Consider the following 21,151-nt stretch of genomic DNA (forward strand, 5'->3'; position numbering starts at 1 on the left):
AGGCTCTGAGCTGTCAGCACAGAGCCCGACACGGGGCTCGAACTCACGGACCGCGAGATCATGACCTGAGCCGAAGTCGGACGCCTAACCGACTGAGCCACCCAGGCGCCCCTGTAAGCACCCTGTTTAAATGAGGGCCAGTGAGAGGGTCAGCTGTACACTTAGTGGTCTGTTCCTAATTGTGCCATCAGTCACCAGTTCTGGTTCCTTCCTCCAATCCTGACTCCTTCTCTCCTAAACTGGAAGGAAGGTGGCTTTCAACTCCATCTACTTTTCTCCCTAGTTTCTAGATCCCCTTTTCTCATGGAGCTGTTCTTGCTTCCAGTTTCCTTAACTCTTCTTCAATGAGCCTCACTGCATTTTAATCCTTCAAGCCAAGAGCTCTGAAATGGTATCATCACCCCAAAGCCTGGATCCTGGCCTTCTTTGCTTTCTTGGGTCAGGACAACCTTGGCTAGTGACGATAGTCGGGGTCAGAGATGACTTTGGTACTCTCCTGAACTTTGTTTTGGAGGCAGTCCTTCCTCCCCAGATCCCAAGCAGATTTATCTCACTCTAAGTTTGTGCCACACCCGGATTGTCCCTGCTTGTTCTCTTTTACCCAAGGAGATGTCAACAAGGACCATGCTGCTAATGTCAAAAAGTGACTTGTTGCTGAGTCCCGCCATCGACCTAGAGTCTTTTGGTCCACTATTGCCACAGCAAGAATTGCTCGTAGATGCTGTGGCCAGGCTGAAATACAGCAGTAGAGTAAGTGGCCCCATCAGGGAAGGAGATGTGGAAGCCTGGCAGAACCGAACACTCACAGGCAAGTAGGAGTGTAATACCAATACTATTTGAATTTGGATAGATAAAAAGGCCATTAGATTTGACAAAATGTACGCTGTTAACCTTTAAAGGAGCAATCTCAGCAGAAAAATAGGGCCAGAAGCCAAACCGCAGTGAATTAAGGAAGGAATGAAAAGCAAAGGAAAGAAGGCAGCTGATAAAAACATTCATTTCAGAAATTTGTGGGTAAAAGGAAGAAGCTGCAAAGACATAACAGAATCAAGTGACATTTTTGTAAGATAAGGGAGAACTAAACATTTCTGAAGGCACGAGGAAAAGAGCCTGTGAAAAGAAGATATTGCAGAAAAATTCAAAAGAGCAGAAGAAAGATCTTTGAAAATCAAGATAAGAAGAAACAAACATTAGTGAGGGGGGTTGTCTTGGCTTAAAGAGGAAAGATTTCTTATCCTCACACACATCAAGAAGGTATGATGGAAACATGTAGAATGGAAATACAATAAGTTGTGTCTGTGGATAGATTAATTGGTCTACTTTAATAGTCTTACACTCAACAAAGTAATGGCAAGATTCAGGAATGTTTGAGTTACACGTGGAACACTCATAGAAGCAAAGAGTTTTATGGTAGGAAAAGCTTATGGAACAACCTACTAATGTACACTCTTCTTCTGAAGAGATAGGAAACCATGAATGAAAGGAGAAACCTATTTGCCAAGACAGGTTTAAAAAAGTCTAGTGGCTGTCAGGATTTTATGCTATCTAGAACAATCCCTGAAGATCATGAACTAGAGATGAAGACAGAAGTTGCCAAGTAAATGAAGCTGAAGCTAAGACCGAGGCCAATGGTAAACTTCAGAATGGAGATGAAAGTCCGAGTTGAGGCTGAAGAAGTGTAGTTTATTGGTGGGACCTGAGCATTATATTTTGAACGCTTTGCTTTGTGACCCAAAAGCAGGGGCAAGAAATGAGAAACAAAAGTGATACTGAGCTGGGGCCTAGTTCAGTCTGTCAACGAACAAGAAGGAGGGGGGCCTAGGGCTGTAGGGAGGGCAATATGAAGTGACTTGCCTCAGTCAGTGGGGAACCTCTGATACAAACTGCTTCCTCATCTTCCCAGATCTTGCCCAGTTTAAACTGTGTCAAAAGTGTAGGTGTTTGTGGACTAAAGATTTATGGTTGATTCCTGATTCTACTAATAACTAGCTATGAAACCTGAAAGAAGTTATTTGGATCCTTGGGTTCCTCATTCACAAAAGAGGGATAATAATATTCATCTCACAAATATGGTGTGAAAATTAAATTACCAAGAACTTAGCACCAAGTCCTAGCCCCCAGTAAATACTCAAAATGTAGCTACAAATGGTTCCATAAGTCTCTTCTTCTCACGGGATGTAAACTATGTCATGATACGTAAGGAGATATAATCTGTCTTGAAGTATCAGATTTTTACCATAAAAATAGCAGTATAATATATATCCATCCAGATATTTCCTAGAATCTCAATAATGAATGAGATCATTCTCTCAGTTCACCTCCCACCATGTAGAAAAGTAGAAAACTATCAAACTTGGTAGGGAACATATACTTTTTGTAATGATTCTGAAGGAAATAGCCTTGGGGGACCTTAAATGCTATTTTAAGATGCCATATTTTTAAAGCTCATTGAACACCATTCTCTCCCACTGAGTTTACATGGCACCAGAGCATCTTCCCACACAGTTTCTACCTTTTAGGGAGACCCAGTTCTAATTACCACTGAACCAACCCTAATGTCTTCCTCTTAGGTTGTCCATACAGCAGAACAGTTGCAGTCTGATAACTGATAAAGCAGAACTAAAACAGGAAATCAGTACTCAGGCATATTGCCAACTATTCTCATCCTTAAACACCTGAAATAGAAGCAGAAGTGCCAACTAATTTCACTCACAACTACATAAATAGTATAACTTATTTTTTTATGTAGGATTTTAGTGACTATAGTAGGTCCACAGAGATTTTTTAATTAAAGTGTAAATTAGATCTTTAAGGCATCTAGAGATTTCACTGGTTTCTGAAGTAAATAATTTTAAATCAAAAAAATTAGTTGGGAAAAATGGTTTTTAAAGTTTATTTTTATTTATTTTGAAAGAGAGATAGAAAGCAAGGGTGGAGGGACAGGGAGAGAGGGAGACAGAATCTCAAGAAAACTCCAGACTGTCAGCACAGAGCCCAATGCAAGGCTTGGTCTCACAAACCTTGAGATCATGGCCTGGGTCGAAGTCATGAGTCAGACAATTAACCAACTGAGCCACCCAGGCCCTCCACCCTCTCCCCCGACATACACACACAAAAGTTTTTAAACTCCTTTCTTTCAGTCTGACCCTCTTTATCCAGCCCAAATAACTTTTCTGAGTAATATTCCAACCTGCAAATTTTTTCTGGAGTCAGCCCCTTTCTGGAATTTGGTTAGGTGTGAACATTCTTCGCTTCAGTGGAGGTTGGCAATTACCCCTAAGATGTGTACCTTGAAAGGACCAAGTTGGAACAATGAAGCTTGCTGGGAGCAGACTCTGGCACTATGGAAATGCAGCTGCTCCTGTGAGAACCTACAACCAGTTCTCACTGACCTGCCCTGGTAGTTCATGGCTCCATTTGAAGTATTTAGGTTGTAACACCTTAGGTGTGGATTCTATAACCCAGAACTATCTCTGTCTTCCAGAAATCACACAACTGGTTTTCATCAATGGTAGGGAACCAAGATTTTACCATGGTGGTTATGATTTTCTTCTTTGACCCAGGCAACTGTCCCATTTTTCCAAAATATGAATGCCACAAATTATAGAGCAGAAAAATTAACACCATTCCTGCACCACCTCAAAATGGAATAAATTATTAAAAACATTACAGAATGACTGTAAATAATAAAAGATGAGAGAACCCTTGGAGGTCAACATAGACTTTCTAAGAATAAGTCAGAGTGAATTAACCTTGCTTCCTTTTTGGTCATGATTTCTAGGCTGTGCTTGGATTCAAATGCATGATGCACATGTATTTCAACAAAGCGTTTAGTAATCAACTAAAACACAATAATAATGAATTTTCCTGGACCCATACAGGCACTCATATTTGAAAGAAAATATCACGACCATATAATTCTGGCATCATTCCAAAGATATTAAAAAAGGAACTCTTAGTTTAGGAAGTAAGAAAATGGACATCATTAGTGAAAAACTCCTCCTTTCTATTGATTTCAACATGTTATAAGAAACAATAATGGTTTTGGCCGGTGGATTGGAAAGTACCTAACAAAACAAAGGAGAAGTCTAAAAACTCCAGATTATTAGACACAAGGATCCTGGAACTACTTAATACTCTTGACTCAAATTTTTGACTTCTTATGCTTTTAAAAATGCTTTTAAAGGTTGAAACCATCATTTTAAAAGTACACAGTGGGTGGTGAATAACGTGTTAAGTAGATAGGTGGATAGCACTTAATTCTATGTAAGGGCTACTATGAAAAGTAATACTGCCTTCTTGGGAATAATGCTATAAAAGAGTTTGTAACTATTTGGCTAAGTACATGCGGCTTTGAGCTGTAGAAGAACCACATATAGAGCAGCAATAAGGAGAGGAGTTAACATCATGGACTAAACAGCCAGAGTGTCACTTCCTACCTAAGTGAGTTGGGAACAAGTCCATTAATTTTTATGCCTCGATTTTCTCATTTACAGAATGGAGTTAGTAAAGCACTTAACTCCTAGAGATGTAAGGACTTGATGAATTAATGAACATATCATGCCCAGAATGGGGTCGAGCTAAGCCCTGTACTAAGCAGTGGATATCCACTATCTTAGTAATCCTCACAATAGTCAATTAAGTAATATGATCATTATACCGTGCCCAAGGTCACTCAGGTAGTAGTGGCAAAGCCAAAACTTGAACTGAGATCTCTCCAACCAGAAGCTGAACTCTTGACACCATAACCATCCACTGTAAGGTCAGCATTGGCTCTCAGGAACAAGGCTATAATCCATCCTAAGACCTGGATATATCAGAGCAAGACTACTAGCAAGAGTAACCTCATTTATTCCCCAAGTGTTAAATGAAACCCCTTGAACCCTTGCTGGAAGTAACATCATTGGCCCCAGGACCAAGGTGAAGTTGTTCCAGCAGTCAGGAGAGAAGAAATACGGAGGCTCAGAACCAAAGAGGGTGCAGGAACACCACACGGGCAAAGTGACAGTACTCAGCATTCATTTAACAGGGACAATCAGCAGAGATCAAGGGTCCGTGACATGGGATACTCCCCACCTTTGACCCTGAGTGGAGGGTCATTGAGCTGCTGCAGCAGTGATGAAGTATGGGCAGGTCCTAGGCTATGCATCTGGCTTACACAAATGCCCATTAGTTACAAAAGCTGGTATGCCTCGGTACTGTGGCCAGTTTCTCACACAGAATTTCCTGGGGCCGTCTCAGATCTAGGCCACAGCATCATCAGTCTCCTTCTGACTCCTGTTCAAGGAGGTGGAATTGCCTCCATCTGCTAATTCAGCCAAGTGGATCTTTCACATTTCACTAGGTGGGGTTGTCAGCTAAGTCCCTCAAACAAAATAAGAAGCCTGTGAAAAACCTTACCTCATTACAGAGAAGCAGGTTTCCATATTGCAGAATTTCTCTCCTCAAATTTCACAGTCACATATGAGCAGAAAAATGCCTGTCCTGAGATCTACAAACCGTGTATACCCACACACAACTCCATTGGCAACAGTGGGCTAAGCAGTCTGTTGAGGTTACATACCTGCTACTGGCTGGAGCTGTGTCCATAAAAGACAGGGCTCCAGACTTTGCCATTGGTAAATAGCTTCATTGGTGGCTGAGCCAGCCCCTCAGTGAGAAGCAGATGAACAGTGGATAGACATATGGACCAGTATGCCTATAGGGCAGTGCCTGGCTAAGCAGAGGGCTCAGAGCACAGCTGCTCCACCACTCACCGCCTTCCACTGGGTGCTCTAGGGGTCTCAATTCTCAACACATGTCTATTTGAAGATAAATATCCCGCTGTTGGGTTATGTGGTCCAGTGGCAAGCTGGATCTGAGGGTGCATTTGTAGAGATGTCTCTCCCGAGACACTGAGGGTAACCCAACATGAAAGGGGCTCAAAAAGACTGTGTTCTAGCAAGCCAGACAGAAGACTCTGAATGAGTCATGAGAACAAGAGGTTTGAGTTGCCAGAGGCTGAAGTCAGCAGCTCAAGATGGGAACAGGGTATAGAACGTCATACAAGAAGTCTGAGGCCATCTGAGTGGACATAGGTGGAGAGGAGGGCTCCTGCCCAAGACCAGCTTTTACTACAGTTTCCTGACCCTGATTCCATTTAAAAGGACAAGTGCGAGAAGGCAGAGCTCCATGAACCCTGGCTTACTTATAAGTCCACATAGCGAGGAAGACACGTATGCTCACCCGAGACCTCATCCATCACATTCCGACACTATCACAAAAACAACTCTTTATCACCAAACTACATTCATGTTAATCTTACATGTTTAAAAATGCTGCTTTAGTTTACATTTAGGATTGTGAAACAGGTAAAACTACATGAAATTTTCCTTAATGGAAAGTTTTCTTCAAATTACCTCGTAACACTCAGATACTGTAACCCTACCCAACTATTCACACGATACCATTGAAGAATTACTGAACTGGACACTTAGAAAAGTCCTAGATGAAATGACCTATCTGAATAGGTACAATTGTTTGTTTGTTTGTTTTTGTTTGTTTGTTTAAAGAATGCTCTTATTCCCCAACAACTTGCCACCAGAAATGCACTATCTGACAACAGTGCTCTTTGCAAATCAGAATAACATTTGTGTCCTCTACGATATTGCTGAGCTGGCTTGTGCAGAGTGTCTGCATCACAAAAGCATGTCATTAAAAGGCTTATCTTCCTTGGTAGAAGCCAGCAATCCATTAGTTTTCCATTTTGACTGTCTACACAAGTGCTTCCCATACACGTAAGGGCAATAAATCCCCAAAGCCCGAATAAATGCGATGCTGTTGCCGTTGTGCATTTTTATGGTCATCGTGGAGAAAACAACTTATTTCCATATTCATTGATTCATTTGGAGCCCAGCGTGCCAGTGGGACTCTTAGGAGATTGAACCAAATGTCTTCAAATAATTTCAGGCTTCTCTTGGCATAGAACACTTCCATAAACAGACATAACTCTAATTCTGGATTCCTGAAGGAAAAGTATGAGCAGCTTGATTAAAAACAAATAGGTTAGGACTCACTAGGATTCACACCCTTCCCAGAGTGGTCCATATAAATAAAAAGCCGGTTCCTCCTACAACTTCTTCCCCTGAGGATCCTAAGATCTTAGACTTCTGTTCTATTGGGCACGCAAGAGAAAACAGATGGACGTGGGTGATAGTTGCACAAAAAGACCCTCCTGGGAGTCATAGAGAAAGAAATGTGTCCACACAGCACTGTGAGATGAGACTGTCCACCAGCTGCCTGTTCTTCAATCTCAAGGTTTTTTGATCACTCCCTAGAAAGGAAGGATACACCTACTGTCCAGTCCAAAATTGAGGGTGAACCATGGTAGAAAGTCCAATATCACTCCTAGGAGAGAGTCAGAAGATTCTCAAATTAATAACCCACCATAAGCTGTGTGTCTGGACATTGTGTTGTTTATCACTCTGACATGACACCGGGACATACTGAATTCCCGCTTGCTGTGAGAATTGGAGCATTGCTATACTTCATGAAAACCACTATGTCTCTTCAGTCAAATGGCTGAGAAATTCTTACTCCTTCATATTTATTTCTCCTCTTCCCAGTGAAGGAAGCAACGTGCATTCAGGAATACATTAGCTACTTTCGATATACTTTAACTGTTTGGTTTCATGTAAACCCAACCAATAGTTAATTCATAAGTGAAAATAGCCTAATCTCCTTTTTCTTTCTAAATGTGTAGCTTCCATCCGTCTGTCTAAGATGGTATAATCTTGTTCTCGTGTCTATTGTGTGACATAGACGTTATCACAGCAAAACAGAAAAGTCTATGGGACTTACCAAGTCAAGACAACAGATGCTGATGCACACAAGCAGAGTTGGCTTTTACTTTGACTGAGTGACAGGGTGACCCATGTGGGAATTTCAGGGTTGCTAATGTGCTGGAATTCTAAAATTCACCTACTTTGTTCCAGCCATACTCATTTCCCTCCCACACTTGGCTTTGAAATACAGTGCTTCTCATCATTTACTTGCTTAAAAACATTTAGTAAGTACCTTCTTTGTACCAGGAAAAATGCTAAGTTTCAGGAACGCAAAGTGAAATTGAGAAAAAGTTCTCACCTTGTGAGAGCCTGGCAGTGGAGACAGACATGTAAATAGATAGATAAATATGCCTGAATCAAAGAACACAGGGCTGTGCCTATGTAGTGGAAGGAGTAGATCTTCTTCCTAAAGGAACCAGGGCAGGACTCTGAGGACGTGGACTTTGCAGCAGCTGTCTCAGACGGGTCCTGCCTTCAAGGACCCACTGGGAAGATAACAAATGAACACAAAGCTTTAACACAAAGCAATACTGGGAACTGCCATTAGAGATCTAAGAACAAAGTCCTGAAACAGTTCAGACTAGAGGTGTATCCACTGGGGGGATCAAAGAAAATGACATTTACAACAGGGCTTAAAGGATGAGAGGGTCTGTGCAAGCAGAGATGTGAGAACAGGTTAGGGGGTCACGGGCCAGTGAAGAATGGGGTGTGCTCAGGGAGTTGGAGCACAGTTCATGGCAGAGAAGAGTAGGGGAGAAGGCTTGAAAGCCAAGTTGAGGTAGGATTATAGAAGGCTTGGAAGCAGATAAAAGTGATGTGTGCTTGGCCAGGCAAATAATCTTTGTTCTTTATTTCCCCAAATTGTGAATCATGGTTTAAGGAAAAGCCCATTGTATCCAAATATGCTGTATTAATTTCCACCTTTAAAAAAGAAACTAAAACAAAAACAAACAAAAACCTCATTAACATCACATCTCTGTCCAGATCTTGTTCCTGTCTCTACTCTCCTTTTCCAAAACTCCTTGAAAGAATAGTTGACATCTTATTTTCTCTTGAACCCATTCTGGTCACATTTTTGCCCCCATCCTCTACCAGAACAACTCCATCAAGGTCACCCATGTGCTCTACACTGCCCAGCCCAGTCGTCAAGGCTCAGTACTCATTGTCCTTGACCTGCCAGAGACCTTTGACACAGTTGATTGCCCTTGCTTTCTTATATCGCTGTACCTCTCTAGTCAGGCCTTTTCAGTCTCTTCCTGGTTTCTTGACTTCTCTCTAAACCCTAAATGTCATAATGTTCCAGAACTTCATCCTTTGACTCCCTTCTCTAACTTCACTCATTTCCTTAGCATTCTGATCCAATCATATAGCTTTAATTTCTTTATTTGTTTTTGAGAGACAGAGAGAGAGTGTGAGCGGGACAGGGGGAGGAGGGTGGGGCAGAAAGAGAGGAAGACACAGAATCCAAAGTAGGCTGCAGCCTCTGAGCAGTCAGCACAGAGCCTGACACGGGACTTGAACATACGAACCGTGAGATCATGACCTGAACCAAAGTCGGAGGATTAACCGACTGATTCAACCAGGCACCCCCATGTAGCTTCAAATACCGTCTATAGGTATACCGATAACCTCCAAATTTATAATCAGTCTTTCCCTGAGCAACTTCTCAGGATTGTGTTTTCAGCAAGCAACCTTAAGGAATGAGGTAACTTCTCCCCCATCACACCCCAACAAAGAGTAGGCTTGCTTCCCGCTGCTGTAAAAGTAGCTCAATATTCCTCTCCTGTAACACAACCCACTGTGTGTGCAGGAGTCCATCATGGCCCAAGGAGAATGTGGCAGAGATATGAAGCTCACGCTGGCTGCTGAGCTATGAGTAATGAAGTCCTTTATCTCTAACCCAGCATCTATGAAACAGTAACAGGCTAACTCGTTAGCTTATAGAGTAAAATCCCAAACCCTGCAGTTCTTGACATTAGGTATCTATGCTTTCTTTTATATGTAACTTAACATCTTAACCCAAATAAAAAATTAAATTATAGAAGGTTTCAAATTACACATAGAACTTGAAAATGTTCAGTTTAATGACTTTCATAAGGATAAAGCTCTACACAGAGTGAAGTGTGTCAGCCTCTGCCTGCTTCCTGCAGGTGGCTTTGGCCAAGACCTTTATAGAGTCATTTTGGATTTGAGGGAAAAAATCAACCAACGAAGAACATTTTAGAGCCTAGTGCTAAATAGAGACACTTCTGTCATTCCTTAAGGAATCTCTTAAACATTAATGCTTAAATGTTAGTGTAAATGCTGGGATATCTAGGAAAGTCGTTGGGGAATTCTTTTTGTTTAAGGATCCTTTTGGCTTCCTTCAAACCCCACTGATTCTTTCACCCTAAGTAAGGCAGGGCCTGTACAAATTCTTCTGAGTTTCTTAGATGAGCTTTTCTCATCCATTTGTTGCACCTAAAAGTGATCCCTTAAGACACTCATGCTTTTAGAAATGCCTCATTTCTTTGATTTATCCTAAGATTCACAACTAGCAGGACTCACAGCCAGTGGCTGTCATCCTACTTTCTACATATGTGAAATCTAATCCTGCCAATCCTTATACAAGGCCTGCAGGGCAAAAGAAATCAATCGCATATACAAATCCTACTTGCAAAAACTAATCAATCCCTTATACAAGAAGTGGTGTCGGAATCTAGTCTTCCGCCATTTGCATTTATGCACTATACCAAAAAAATGGACTTTATGCAGTCAGAATTTACAATACATTGGAGAAAGTCATTTAAATGTTATAACTTTGGAGATGGATAACTTAATGGAAAAGAAGAAAGTGTCTTTAAAATGACTGAGTCCTTCAAAACTTTATTAAAAGCAGACAATCGGGACAATCTTGGTGTTATTTACTTTGTGTATCTTTGCTGTTGGCAAGAATGCATGTTATTCTATTTCTTGGAGATAAGCAGAAAGCCACAGGGACTATTTCAAATCATATTCTGGGAAACCAAGAACTACACAACACTCAGCCATCAACAAATTGGTGATTAACATGATGTCTAGACAGGTTCTCATGAGAATAATATTATTAATTAAGCAGGAGTTTGGTTAATCACGATAGCAAAAGTAATTTTTGGAATAAATATTTTATTAGTGTGCCCATCAATAAAGCAAAAGTAAAAGGATATATGCTAATTAATTCATCTGTTGTAATATTGAGATTAAGGCTGGCAATTTCTGCTTGAGGGCCTGGAGAATGAGCTAATATTCTAGTATGGCACGTCTTTATCTTACTGTTTCCAGATAATGGTACTGTATATTTCAATTACCTAGCCCAAATTCCTTTCTTGTCATCTATCAAGATATTTTTAAGGCCCATTAGTGAAGAATTGAATTTGACAAATTTTCTGTTGCTATACATTTATCTTTTTTTTTTTAAACTGGGTGTTCTCCCATTTCATCAGTAACAAAAACTTCACTGAATGAGGAAAGATAGTGAGCTGTAACTAGAATTAAGACCCTGATCTTACTTTCCATCAGTCAAAAGACTCATTTGGAAAAGAAATAAACATACTGGCCAGTTTTCTTCAGTACACAGACAATGAATCTTTTCAGAAAACATAGCTAACCCAATATTTTTAGCATAATCCATAGCCCTAAAACTACAGGGAATAAATATAAGCTAATAAAACTTCTGTAAAAAAAGTATTTCTGGAAAAAAATTATTCGGATGAGCTTGCTCTCTTTTGTCTTAATAAAAGAACATCTATGGGACCTTCCAGGTTGGTGAACACTTGGGGATTTGGGGAGAGTGGTGCACTTGAGGAACAGGGAAGCTCTACACTTTACCCACTACCTTGCCCCATGCATCTCTTCCATCTGGCTATCCCAGAGTTAAATCCTTTTATAATAAACTAGAAATCTAGCAGATGGCCTCAAGCTATAAAAGGACCTAAAGAATACCTTTAGTGCAGTCAAGGTGATGTGTGAAAACTCAAAGGGAGTGTCAGAAACCCTACAGGAGGTCTACAACAGTGACTGGGATAATCATGAGAAACCAATGACCACTGTAGGAAGTGGTGATCTCCTTCATAGGTAAGACTATGAAGAGAAAAGAGCTGAACAGACTTTGAGGACTATGGAATACTATGGAGCCCAGTTCAGTGAGATGAAGGAAAGAATCGCCAAGTGGGTTGGAAACTCATGGACTGTGACAGTGCCCAGTGCCACTTGGAGGCATGCAGAATACAGAAAAGACAGATGAGGTTAGTGTGGCCAAGGCCGAGGAAGAGTTCATCAAAGGCCAGATTGTGTCTAAATATCTGAACCAAGAATTACTAAAGGAGTTGCCTATTCTCCACAATAGTCTTACTGGCTGTTAAATGACCATCTTCCAAAACATTTCCAAGTTGAGGCATGTCTTCCACAGGGAGATGAGCAAACTCAACCACAATTTCTACGAGGTGATGCGCAAACTGGAGAAGCAACATTCCAATAGTCTTGTTGATGAAAGAACCATCAAGCGGCAACAGATGCTGTTTGGTCATCTCTCCCTTGGTTCGAACCTCTGTGTTTTGAGCCTTCTGACCTCACCGCTTCCTCTGCATTTTCCTGAAAGAGTGAGAGGAAATCCATCTCAGAAAGTGAGGAAAAGCTAAAACCTGATCCTGCCCAGTCTGAAGGTGAATTCCTAGTTCAGGTTCCTAATCTACAGGGTAGTCACAAACACCAGATGGATTGTTCTCTGCATTGGGAATTTCAGCCTTTGATACTGGGACTATCAGAGAAGTTTCCTTTCCAAATGTTATTTTATAAAGGGAGGAGAGGACAGACTTTAACAACAGAGAGAAAAGTAAGAAGGCAGACTATATAACCACTATTGAGGTATCTATTTTTCAGCAAAGTACTTAGAGTAATTTTAGACTAGACTAGCTGCATTGACAATTTTGCCCTTCAGGAATTGCGGTGTCTCTGGCTCCATAAAATAAAAATTGCCTTCTCAGTATAGTAAGTACAGATAACAATATGAAAAACTAGAAAGCCTGTGCTCTAGCACCTGAATTTATTTAACCACTAGTATCCAAGTGTAAACTATCTCTTTGGTGTCATTATATGATTAATGAACTAAAAGTTAATGCATTTTCTGATGATATAATTAACAAAACAATTTAGTATTTAAATAGAATTATATTCTCAGAGCATTTCAAACAACTAAGTAGATGATTGGTATTTAATTTACAATTAGCATATTTTGATTCCTTTTATGGCATTAAATATTAAAATAGTTGTAGTAATAATGAGTATTGCTACAAATTGCCCTTTAAGTAGTCAAATTTAAAACTATATGTTCTGAATAATCTGTGGAGATTTTAAAATATAAGGACTATAAATCCCAAATCAAAATCCAAGTGAAATGTCTAAAAACATTTTCCCATTTTTGTGTTCTGTTTTAAAAAGCCATTGCAACTGAGTAGAAATGGCAAAACTCTTTAAAAATCACAGCTATTGGGGTGCCTGGGTGGCTCAGTTAAGCATCTGACTTCAGCTCAGGTCATGATCTCGCAGTTCATGGGTTCGAGCCCTGTGTCGGGCTCTGTGCTGACAGCTTGGAGCCTGGAGCCTGCTTCAGATTCTGTGTCTCCCTAGTTCAAAAATGAATAAACATTTAAAAAATTAAACCACAGCTATTATTTAAAATCAAGATTTCTTCCTATTACAGACTCATTGACATTCTTACTATGCATTCTTTATTGGATTATATAGGCTCTTCAATTCTGGACATTTAGCATAGATTCTTAAAGGTTTTTCTTTTTCTTCTCTTTTGCAGTTGGTTGGTTTTGTGTATGCCTGTTATGTGATCAGTATTTTCATGGAAGAAGAGGACACCTGTAAGTACTATGATAGCTACCTTTGGGTTTACTTTGGATGAGATATAGCTTCCCAAGCAAATCATTACAGGGCTATGAAAGCTTTTGTATTTGGAATTTAAAGTGACCGAATGCAGAATGGTAAAATTATAATCAAGTGTTTGCAAACTGAACTGCACGCAAATAAGGTGGCATAGGTATTGAAACCCTCAAATCAAGCTGTGTATGAGGATGCCCAGAGGCTGTAAGCCTACAGATGGCTGTCGGATCATGTCTTAGCAAGTTTTCTTCAGAGATTTAAAGATAATGTTGAATAGAAAACCAGGGATCGTTTTATCCATTGTCAATTGTAAGTATGCTAGCTGCAGAATTTTGAAATCTGACTAATACCAATAACATGAAAACAGTACATTCCAGCAAGAAGTATGTGAACACAAATTTTATAAAGTGCTCCACAGAAACTAAAAATGACAACCTTCAAGGTGAGATGTGAAAAAAACACCCCAAATTTAAAGAAGCGATGCTGAAAAATAACTAACGGGATGCTAAAATGCTAAGGAGTCGTGTTTCAGCAGACTACCACCAAAAAAGTAAAAGACATATATGACCTGAAGTTATGTAGGTGAAGATTTAGCCACATATGCCAACACTGGCCTTCATTGAGTGCCTGCTAATGTAAGGCAATTCTTGGCAGAACTGTTATGATCTCATGCAACACTAAAGAAAATTTTAGTTCATTCTTTAAAATAAATCATTATTAGATAACCAAATCACACCCACCCATCTCAATGATTCAGTTATATCATCATAGTTAAACTCCCTGGGTTACAAACTTGACCCTTTAAAAAGATGAGGATAAGTGTCCAGCTCACCGTGATAACTTCTTTCTAGAACACAACTCCGAAGGGGTCTGATGAATGCTTCCCACCAAATAGATGCGGTCGCAGTATACGAACTGGAATCCAGTTGACAATGAGGATTTATTTACCCAACTGGAAAAAAATATTAGACCCTGAGATTAAACTCTCAGGTAGTGAAAATGTGTGAACATACTGCATCGTATCTTTTATGCTGGCTTAGAGATTTTTTTCTAAACAAGAGATAAACCAGAAAGTTTCTGACATTTCAAAAGTGCCGTTGTAATGACAACACTTCCCACGATGAGGTTACCTTCAGAAAGTGTATTTTCAGGAGTCCCATTGGTAGCTCCACAGTCTGACAAAGTTAATGCACAGAAAATCGGCAGCATGCCTCCAACTCACAGCTTCACCTCCAAGAGACAGGCTTCACCTCCAAAAACAACTGGCCCGGCATGAACAGTTTTAACGGCAGTTGAGACCTCAAGGAAATTATTAGAATAAATACTTCAAAAAAAACTTCAAAAAATGATACACTGACCGATAAATCGCAGCTGAATCCTTTATAAAGTATGTTTAAGTAGATATCAAAAGCCCCTGTTTCTTGTCCTCCTTGCTGAGCTGTTTGGGGGCCCTCGAATGATGCTAATGTTCCAGTCTACCTTATTGTGTGAGAAAAGGTGGATTAATCAATAGTCTTTTATCTATTAGAATAAGTACATAAAGGACTTTTCCTTGAGGCGTGTGATTTTAAGCAAAACTTGGAAATACAAAATGACATGCAAAAGAAAAGGCTCATCTAAATTGGGTAAACGATTTTGACCTTCTATCAGCCTCTTTTAGAGTAATAATGGACTGTATTGCTACTGGCAGATATTGTAGTTCCATTGACTTTGGTGTCTTTCATTAGCGTAAGTTTCTCTATAGAAATCTCTGATTCAGCTATTTTAATGCCCATCAAACTGGCATTCGAGCAGCTGCTACAAGCCTATTCTATTAATGGTTTAATTCTAGTGTTTATTAGGAGGGCCATACATTAAGTTATCGAGAGACATCTGGATATAGTAGTTGTATCTAGTATATAGTGTTACCATCAATTCAAACAAAATTTAGAGCCAGAAAAAGTCTTGGGTGCTCAACACAAAATAAATATGCCCTAAACTGACTTGACATGATGATCTGCTGGAAGAAAGATGACAGGGAAAAGCAATCACAAACCTTTTAGGCTGATAGTTCTCAAGTGAGTGTAATTTTGCATTTTTTATTGAAAGAAGTAGAAATCAAAAGTGCAGTTGTAATTAAATTGTCCCGGAGTCTTCAAGGCAGATGTGAACAAAAAGAAATGTCTGGAAACCAATCGCGATGATCTCATAGACTAGCACAATTTGTGCCAACACTTAGCTTTTAGGTGCAGTAATGAACTGCCCTTTGGATATGACATTACCAACCCACAGTCAAAAAGATGTGTCTTTTGATTTGTTTTTCCAAAATCTAAACATACAGTGAAAAAAAACCAATATTGGTAGCTTTCCAATCTGTCTAAGTATACTTCTGGAAAGCTTATTCTGAAAGGTGACTGCAAATATATAATGTAATGTCATAGTATTTTGGCAGACAATGTATCATTTATCATTTCAATTCCTATTCTAACTAATGAAAATTTCTGCATTATTCAGAATGCAAAGTTAATCTTTGTTCTTGGACTGAAAGCTGTCAGCCAGCCTTAAAAATTAATAACAGCTACCCACTTCTCTCCCCTGCACTGCCTAAGTGGTTCTATGGGACTAACATTTCAGCTGATGGACATTTCTGAAGTGTAATAAATGCTTGCAGAAACATTTATTTCCAGCCACCCATCTTCTTAGTTACCTCTCGGCCTCTTCTGCTAACTATATCTCCTATAAGGACTCTGATTGCAGGTCAAAGACAATGAAATAAAAAGCTTGAAAAAGGAAGAATGTTGCTTGATGGGGTCAGAACTTCCCATCATTCATTCCAATGAAAAAGCCCATTTATATCTCTCGTCTCATTTTTATTTCTTTTTTGTAATATCTATCAATCTCCATGAACACTTTTGTGAGACCAGGATATTTGGAATCTGTAATCATAAAAACCTGTCGACATCTTGTTTGTGAATCATCTACTGCTGAAAATGAACTTGTAGGCTTGTTACTATCTTGTCACACTTGTGAAAAAGAATGTTTCTAATTTGGGAAAGTGTGGAGGCGAGGCAAAAGATGCTGAAAAATAGTATTAACTTGTATAAATATTACCAGACTTCTTCAGAGGATCTGTTGCTAGCATGACTGCTTCTGATATTAGGTTTCAAATTGCAACTAGGACATCTGTTTGGTCTCACAAAGGCCAGTCTGGGTTGTATAGTTGAATAGTGGGAGAAAAGTATATTGAAAACCCTAAGAGTTAGTTTTTGAAAAGGAAATGAATCCCCCCAGATGCAGGTTCAATAATTTACACTGAAAAGCTCAAAATAACTCTTTATACTACCATTTGACCCTTCATAGTATACTTTTGGGGAACTGTTCATTGGAAGGAAACATGACTCTTGGAACACATTCTATATCTCTACTGTCCTTGAGGCTTCCTACAGGCTAGTGTTCATATATTTGCCTGTCTGCCCATAAATTCCTTTTCAGAGGATGGTGATATTAGCATAGCAATGATGTAAATTGGAAATAAATAACCCTGTCTACCTTCAAAATAGTCAATTATCAGCAAAATTAGTTTCTTTGGTAATAGCAGAAGAACTGCAATTTGGGACAAGCAAACTATAGGGAACCGCAGACAAGTCCAAAGAGACAAAGGGAAAGCCGGCCGTTATTAGGTTATAGGAGGAAATTAGGGAGGATTGTTTTAAACAAGCGTTCATCAGAAAAGAACAAAGAAAGAGCATTTCTCATTGGCTATGAGTGGTGGTTAGTGAGTTGTTGCTGGGGCAGGGAGGATCTTCCTTCTTTTTCTTAAAAGTGGAAGATGAAATTCCTACGTGAAAATGTCCTCCCTATCAAGATAATTCTTACCTTCCTTCTTCCTGCTGGTTAGAAGCCTGGTATGTGCATGAGAGCTCCCCCTTCAGGGCTTCCCAGCTCCATTTTAAATGAGGTTTCCTTTATTTTCACAACCCCTTTCTTCCCCTAAGAATTTACTGAAGAAGCTAATGGGAGGGCAGTTGAATAGTTTGAATGTTAATCTCTCAGTGTCCCTTCATGGCTTTGTAATGTTTGCAGAAGCCTTAGAGAAGGAGAGTGACCCAAAGTTCAGGCACCCACCAGGAAGAAGAGAAGGCAGCAGAGGCCGGGAGGATCCTCAGAATAGAAAACTGACCATTGTCTTGTGAGCCTTGCAATATATACACATTTGAGGTGGAGGGGCAGGAGAATTTGGTGAGTCCAAGAGAGAGACTCAGGAATGATCCTGTAGTCATGACCAGCATTTCAAAGGAGTCAGAGCATTTGTCCAATAAGCCATCAAGAATCTAGTGGTGCTCAGAGAGGATAAATTTCTTTTGGTAACTATCAGGTGAGTTGTATCTAACTAACCTCACCACAAGTTTAGATTTTGAGTCTGAAGTAATTCCCCTAATTTGATGAGAAGACTTTGTTAAATAGCTACAAAATAACTGGCTAATCTTCGTACTAGAATAGATGATCTATGAGGTCAGGATTTTTATTTTATTCTTCGATTTATCCTAGAGCCTAGCAAATGCTTTGCACATAGCATCCGATAATGAAAAAATAGCTGAATTTATATTGGTAAATTCTCTTGGCCAAGCAACTCATTTTTTAAGATGGATTTCAAAACCCAAGATTCTCAAATTTGATAAAATGATACTGCCTTACATTTAGAATGCCTGATGCCTTTACAAATATTTATGTTTGGCAAATGATGGTCCTGCATCTCTTTAACAAAATTGGATGGATTTTTAGTACTTTTGAAGGTCAAGATCCAAGGAGGTGGATTAAACCTCCATTATACCACATCAGTGTAAGAGCTTGGGTTCGTCAGTTCCTGGACAAGATATCACGGGGGGGAACAGGGGCTTGGAAGGTAGAGATGGACCCACAGAGTGAATTCAACTACAAAGTCTGGCCCAGGGAACAGACTCACTATCAAAAAGTTGGGCCCAGCAGGGTGGTGACCTCAGCCAGCACTACACGTGGGAAGGGCAAGTGGCATGGAATGAGATCCTAGCTACAATGCTGTGGTTCAGAGACAGAATTCCAGTCCTTGGGTAGGTTATGAAGACTGTCTCTCTCTGTAATGACTCCGTGGTGAGAATCCTTTCACAATGTATACATGTATCAAGTCACCATGTTGAAGATTTAAATATATTACAATTTTATTAGTCAACTATACCTCAATAAAGTCAGAAAAAAACACAGTATCTCTCAAGAAGAATATCATAAACACCCAAATACCCAAACCAGTGAATCAAGTAGAGACTCTCCACAGGGGCAAGATAAAGAAACCTTTTTACTAGAACCAGCTCCCAAGTCAGTACTAAACTCATCATGAAGTAGAACCTAGACTGTTGCTTATTTCACTCGACCAGGACTTTTGTAATTCAGCCTCACTGGGACTAGCCACAGCCATTATTTTCTAGTCTCCTCATCTCTAGCCACATCTATTTTCCTAAATCCACCAGATTCTTTCAGGGAGGCCTCTTCCCTTTGCTGACATACTAACCTACACAAATCCTGCAAATCTCAGCTTAACTATTCTTCCCAAATTTGCCCATTTCCTTCTCACTCTCTCCAGGCTAGATGAGGGCACCTGTGGAACACTGTTAGGTGCTTGCATTGGACAGCATAATTCTCCTGTGGAAACATTTAACATAACTGGAATTTTTCAGTCATGATATCCCCAAGAGGCAGCCCATTTCCTGGCATAAAGGACGCTCTAAAACAACAGATAATAAGGGAGTGTTGAATGAATAACTGTATGAACAAGGATGGTTGGGATTTCCATTGGCAGAGATGGGGGAGAAAGGGTTTCCTTCTCTATTCTCTAACTCCAGAGTGGTATGAATGACCACTCTTCACACAAGCTAGAAATTGGGGCACACTCCTTCACTCTTTCCTCACCTCCCATATACAATCAGTCATCAAATGAGACATTGTCACCTCCCTTCAAGTAACTAACAGCCCTCACATGCTTTTTTAACATTCTTCCCAAGGACACCTTCTTTCCCATGCCTCAGCGGACCCTAAGCACATCTCTGAATCTGCGTTCAACTTATTTTTTACTTAGCTGCATTCCCCACTTGTAGATGGGGATCATGGCTTACTTACCCTAGGATCCCAACACCTGGTTCGGTATCTGGAACACCACAGGAAACCGGCGTATGTTTGTCAAACATATATTTGTTGTACACACCCCCATGTCTTTACATTATCTTTCATATGTCTTTCCTCACACCTTATGAGAATTTAAATATTCCATTCCCTGCACAATAAATAAAATTTAATTAATTCACAATAAGGTATAAATGGCTCACGCACTTATATTCCCTGAAAATTTTCATTGGCTACTTGTCAGAAAGTTGACAGCAGCAAGCAAAGAACACCTACTGCCCCAGAGGGGGTTTTAATGTCCCATGTTTCCACTTGAAACTGGATGTTAGAAATTAAATGAAGGCAGTCCTAACCCTGCCAACATCTAGCTCTGTTCACATCAACAACTCACATCATCTCTTAGGGGATCCCAAAGGCACTCTGAGCTCTGACACGACAGCTCTATGGAAGATGTCCCTGGCTCTGGGGTTGTCTCAAGGTGCAATCAGGTGCATCCCATTTTTTACATTCATTTACAAATGGAAAGTTTCGGCAGCTGTTCAAAACATCCTGATCTCTCTGCCTCAGATTAATAGTCGATGGAGTGTGAAGCATCAGCCTCACCCCTGAAAGCAAGCCCGCTGCACAAATGCCTGTCTCGCTCGGGAAGGCACAATCACATCTCCCTACATGCCTGTTTCAGACAGGTCGGAGCCTTCAGGTTCTCGCTGTTGCCCAGCAGCCTCCTGTGCGTGGCATGCCCTTAAGTTGAGAAGGAAGAATGCAGGATCTGCCATCCAGATGGTACAGAATGGAAGATTAGGGATTTGGGAACCAGATGTGATTATGAGGGAGCAGAGTAAGAAATTAAAAAAAAAAAATCCACACCCTCATGGAACCCTGAAGTCCCAGTGAGAAAAAAATGGGCTGTAAGGATTCTACGTGGATCCTGTGCGATGGTTTTATTCTGGATTATTAGTGGGAAAGATTAGGGGCCCAGGGGGAAGAACAACTGACAGCGTTCTGACAGGGCTTCCGGTGTCTCCATTTTATTTTATTTTTAAATGCTTATTTATTTTGAGAGAGGGAGAGAGAGAGAGAGCACGTGCTGGTGGGACAGGGACAGAGGGAGAGAGAAAAGAATTCCAAGCAAGCTCCATGCTCAGCACAGGGCCAGACGCAGGGCTCAATCTCTGACCGAGAGATCATGACCTGAGCCCAAGTCGGATGCTTAACGGACTGAGCCACCCAGAGGGCCCCCTGTGTCTCCATTCTAATTCTAAATTCAGTATCCATGCCCCAATGCCTTTCAGTGA

General features: G+C 40.3%; 1 protein-coding gene and 1 long non-coding RNA gene across 2 annotated transcripts in view; one reads left to right on the forward strand and one right to left on the reverse strand.

Moving 5' to 3' along the window:
- The window catches only part of NKAIN3 (sodium/potassium transporting ATPase interacting 3), a 710,683-nt gene that overhangs the window by 661,750 nt on the left and 27,782 nt on the right, over window positions 1-21,151 (forward strand). The window contains exon 5 of the mRNA XM_042972876.1: window positions 13,648-13,708. Within this exon, the coding sequence (XP_042828810.1) occupies window positions 13,648-13,708 (61 nt within the window). The remainder of the gene's footprint in view (window positions 1-13,647; window positions 13,709-21,151) is intronic.
- LOC122234885 lies at window positions 11,012-19,971 on the reverse strand. Its single transcript, XR_006212860.1, has 4 exons — window positions 19,854-19,971; window positions 14,858-15,026; window positions 14,560-14,679; window positions 11,012-12,431 (listed from the first exon to the last, which is right to left on the reverse strand). It is a non-coding gene; the product is annotated as an uncharacterized LOC122234885 (long non-coding RNA).

This window comes from Panthera tigris, chromosome F2 (assembly GCF_018350195.1).
Source record: "Panthera tigris isolate Pti1 chromosome F2, P.tigris_Pti1_mat1.1, whole genome shotgun sequence".
In the NCBI taxonomy this organism is placed as follows: Eukaryota; Metazoa; Chordata; class Mammalia; order Carnivora; family Felidae; genus Panthera; species Panthera tigris.